Source organism: Littorina saxatilis, linkage group LG8, assembly GCF_037325665.1.
Source record: "Littorina saxatilis isolate snail1 linkage group LG8, US_GU_Lsax_2.0, whole genome shotgun sequence".
NCBI classification, from domain to species: Eukaryota; Metazoa; Mollusca; class Gastropoda; order Littorinimorpha; family Littorinidae; genus Littorina; species Littorina saxatilis.
In genome coordinates, this window is record NC_090252.1 from 68,797,815 (window position 1) to 68,801,896 (window position 4,082).

The following is a 4,082-nucleotide window of genomic DNA, read 5'->3' on the forward strand; positions in this document are numbered from 1 at the left end:
ACGGGGAATAAAACAACAATGCGACTACATGCAACGTAGAATGTAACACTAATGTCCCAATCCCTTTCTTCAACCATTCAACTTGTAGAGAAAGACAAATCCAACATACAGAAGACTGCTTACGTGCTACTTGTTTGTCGTCACAATTGATTGCAGGGAAGTTGAGCTGTTGCACACGCGATGCGTCCTTGCAGATGATGCCCGCGCTCCACGTCCCATTGAAGTCAGGGAGTGCAATGAAGTTGTACTGCACCACGTAGTTTCCCTGACGGCGTCCTGAACACCCGCAGCCTAGCGTGCCGGGGGCGAAAGAACCACAGGTGTTTGTGGCGTTATCCGCTACACACTTTCCTAACAACGACTGTGTATTGACGAAGAAGGGACTGTTATCTGTGTCTGTACACACGTGCTGGAATAGTGAAATGTTGAGCCGGAACTCCAGTGTGACCAGTTTCCCTTCAATCCACCGGTCAGGGCAATGCAGACTTCCTCCAATCTGCCCTCGTGCACTATCTGTAAACCAACAACAGATCTTAATAAAAACCTAGATAAATCAATTCTAAAGAAATTCACAATAATGAGTCGGACACACATGACGTCATCGTGAAAGACGAGAGATTGTGATGTCACCAACCTAGGACGTTTTCTTTCAAGCAAAATAAAGAATCAGTCTTATTTCCAAAGTATTTTTTATAACTCTATGGTGTGTGTTTGTTATGGGGAATCAAGAGAGGGCGGTGTCGTGAATGCCGAACGTGGAACTGAGGCGATCGACGAGTAGCTGGTGGTCGATCGTGTCGAAAGCCGCGGAAAGGTCCAGCAGCACAAGGGCAGACACGAGACCGCTATCTGTTGCAATCAGGAGGTCCGTGGTGATTCGCAGGAGCGCCGTCTCGGTGCTGTGGTGAGGGCGGTACGCTGACAGGTACACTGGCATCAGCGAGTTCCGATACAGGTGGGCGCTCAACTGCTCCAGGATGATACGCTCCAGAAGCTTGGAGAGGAAGGGCAGGTTTTACACAGGACGGCAGTTCTTCAACTCGTTGACGTCAAGGCCGGGCTTCTTGATGTGTGGGCGGACAACGGCAGACGTGAAGCAGTCGGGAACGACGCCTGTGGCCAGGGAGATGTTGATGATATCTGTGATAGACGGCAGGAGCTTGTCCAGACACTTGGTGAAGAGGGAGCCTGGCAGTCCTGATGACTCATATCTGGCTTTTTGTGAAAGTTGAGGAGGCACTAATTTTTCTATCAAATTGATAGACATTGTTGTCAAGCAATCTTTGATGAAGTCTGGACTATGGGAATGCATTTTTGTTTTCAGCTTTGAAACTTAAAAATTATTTATTCAGCTTGGTCATCACAAATTCTAAAAAAACTAAACAATTTGAGTAAACGATTGGCAAATTATTTCAACCATGTTCTGATTCCAGAAACATATGATATAGATATGTTATGGTAAGTAAAAACAAGCTCAGAAAGTTGAAAAGGCGACAGCACAGCTGCAGACAGCTGCAGAGTATGAAATTGTCACAGCTATGGAGTATTGTCTTAGTGAAAAAATGTGGCTCGGTCAGTTTTATTCTGCGAATTCAAAGGGTTGACAAGATGTCAGTTATATGCTTCACGCGACTTGTTCTTATTATGCACACTTTTGGGGCAGTTGAGTGACTTACTTGATTTATTTGTGTGCATTTGGTACTGCCTGCAATCACAGTGCACATCCTTAATGCATGCTTTTTGTTATCGCTACTCTCTTGAGCCAAACGGGCATCTGTTGTTATTAAATTCTATTAGAGGAACTGTTAGACCCGTGTACTTAGTATGCACATGTCATGTTCCTGTACGCTGCATTTATATGAGCTGTAAGTGTAACTAGTCCTGTCACCACAGCATTAACAGAGACAGAGACAGAGACAAAGACAGACAGAGAGAGACAGAGACAGACAGACTGACAGGCCTATTTTAGCATGTGCAGACAAATCATTTGATATTAAGTTATACAACAAAAACACACTTTAAGAATTTAACTTATTATCATTAAGTTATAAAACTAAAACTAGTATTGTGTAGTAAAAGTGAAACTTAATAATTAAGTTTCACTTTTACTACACAATACTAGTTTTAGTTTCTGACACAGGTGCACAATTTGTTCTGTACCTAAAACACTTTCAGTAAGTTTAAAACTGCTTGATGATTATAGAAAAAGTCTTTCACTTTACAAAGTCTACTTATATGGACCCGGTGACCTTTGGTACAAAGTTACACTTACAGCTTAACAGCACTTTGTTCACAGTTATTGTTGCTTGCTGAAGGTTCAGTTTATTCATCTTGTTAGATGACTTCTACAGATTTATGTTTTGGTTGCACAGGTCATCTTGGGAGAGGAGGACTGCACCAAGGATCCTTCCACATTTCCAGCGTGACCTATCTGCCATTTTGTAAGAATGGCTCACACGAATCACATTGTTTTGTGACATTGTGTTTGCTTTGCCCTGAAGATAACATTTGTTTGTTTGCTGTTGTGTAATTTCCACCATAGCAGTGGATCCTTCCTATGTTTAAAAACATGTCTTAAAAGTTAAATAAAAGATGATCATGTAAAGAGTGTGATGTTCATCTTGTATCTGTATGCACAAGATAACAGTTGATACAGGTGCTTAGCTTTTCAGTTGTATAAGTGTGAAGATGGATGTGCCATTTATTATAAACATTAAATTAAATCACATGTACATGTAAATGAAAACATGCTGCAACAGTACAGTGACACCGTACCCCCTTTTAACTTGAAGAATCAGACTGTTATAGTGTTCATTTACACACATTTTTAAAACCATCCTTTTGAGGATATAGTAGTTTAGTTTGCCTATGCGCCATGCTAACGAGTAAATAGTTGTATGTGGATATAGGTGCATGCGACTGTGTCCTGCCTGCCGTTTCGCAACAAAGACATCCCCTGAAAGTTTTACCTTCACACTAATGAAATGTGGTTCTTGAATGTGGCGGCTCGATCAAGTATGCCGCAAGTCCGGTGTAAAACTGTGTCGTGAGAAATGCAGCGAGCAAGAATGCGGCTGTATGCAGCTTAAGCGGCGTACGAATATGACCTGAAGAAGTGTGCAGCTGTATGCAGCTAGCAACGTACTACTGTGTCCTACTCCTAAACCATGCATTAATCCAGTGTGAAGCTAGTGGCGTACAACTATGTCTTAAACCATCCATTTAGCCAGTATGCAGCTGTATGCAGCTAGCGGCGTACAACTGTGTCCTAAGCCATGCATTAGGCCAGTGTGCAGCTTTATGCAGCTAGCGGCGTACAACTGTGTCCTGAAGCATGACTTAAATCAGTGCGCTGCTATATGCAGATATCTGCATATAGCTGTATACTTGATTTGCATAGTAAGGTTAAGGTAGATGAGTTGCTGCGACCTCTCAACAACCCACTCGCTGCAAACTCGCGACAACCCACTCGCTGCAACCTCGCGACAACCCACTCGCTGCAACCTCGCAACAACCCACTCGTTGCAACCTCGCGACAACCCACTCACTGCAACCTCGCCACAACCCACTCGCTGCAACCTTGCCACAACCCACTCGCTGCAACCTCGCGACAACCCACTCGCTGCAAACTCACCACAACCCACTCGTTGCAACCTCGCGACAACCCACTCGCTGCAACCTCGCGACAACCCACTCGTTACAAACTCGCCACAACCCACTCGCTGCAACCTCGCCACAACCCACTCTCTGCAAACTCGCCACAACCCACTCGCTGCAACCTCGCCACAACCCACTCGCTGCAACCTCGCCACAACCCACTCGCTGCAAACTCGCCACAACCCACTCGCTGCAAACTCGCCACAACCCACTCGCTGCAAACTCGCCACAACCCACTCGCTGCAAACTCGCCACAACCCACTCGCTGCAACCTCGCGACAACCCACTCGCTGCAAACTCACCACAACCCACTCGCTGCAAACTCACCACAACCCACTCGTTGCAACCTCGCGACAACCCACTCGCTGCAACCTCGCGACAACCCACTCGCTACAAACTCGCCACAACCCACTCGTTGCAACCTC

The 4,082-nt window shown here is 45.2% G+C and overlaps 1 protein-coding gene across 1 annotated transcript in view; it reads left to right on the top strand.

Moving 5' to 3' along the window:
• Window positions 1–3,414: 3,414 nt before the first annotated feature.
• LOC138974830 (mucin-2-like) overlaps window positions 3,415–4,082 on the top strand; it is a 1,125-nt gene continuing 457 nt past the window's right edge. Inside the window, exon 1 of the mRNA XM_070347556.1 lies at window positions 3,415–4,082. This exon is cut by the window's right edge and continues 457 nt beyond it. Within this exon, the coding sequence (XP_070203657.1) occupies window positions 3,415–4,082 (668 nt within the window).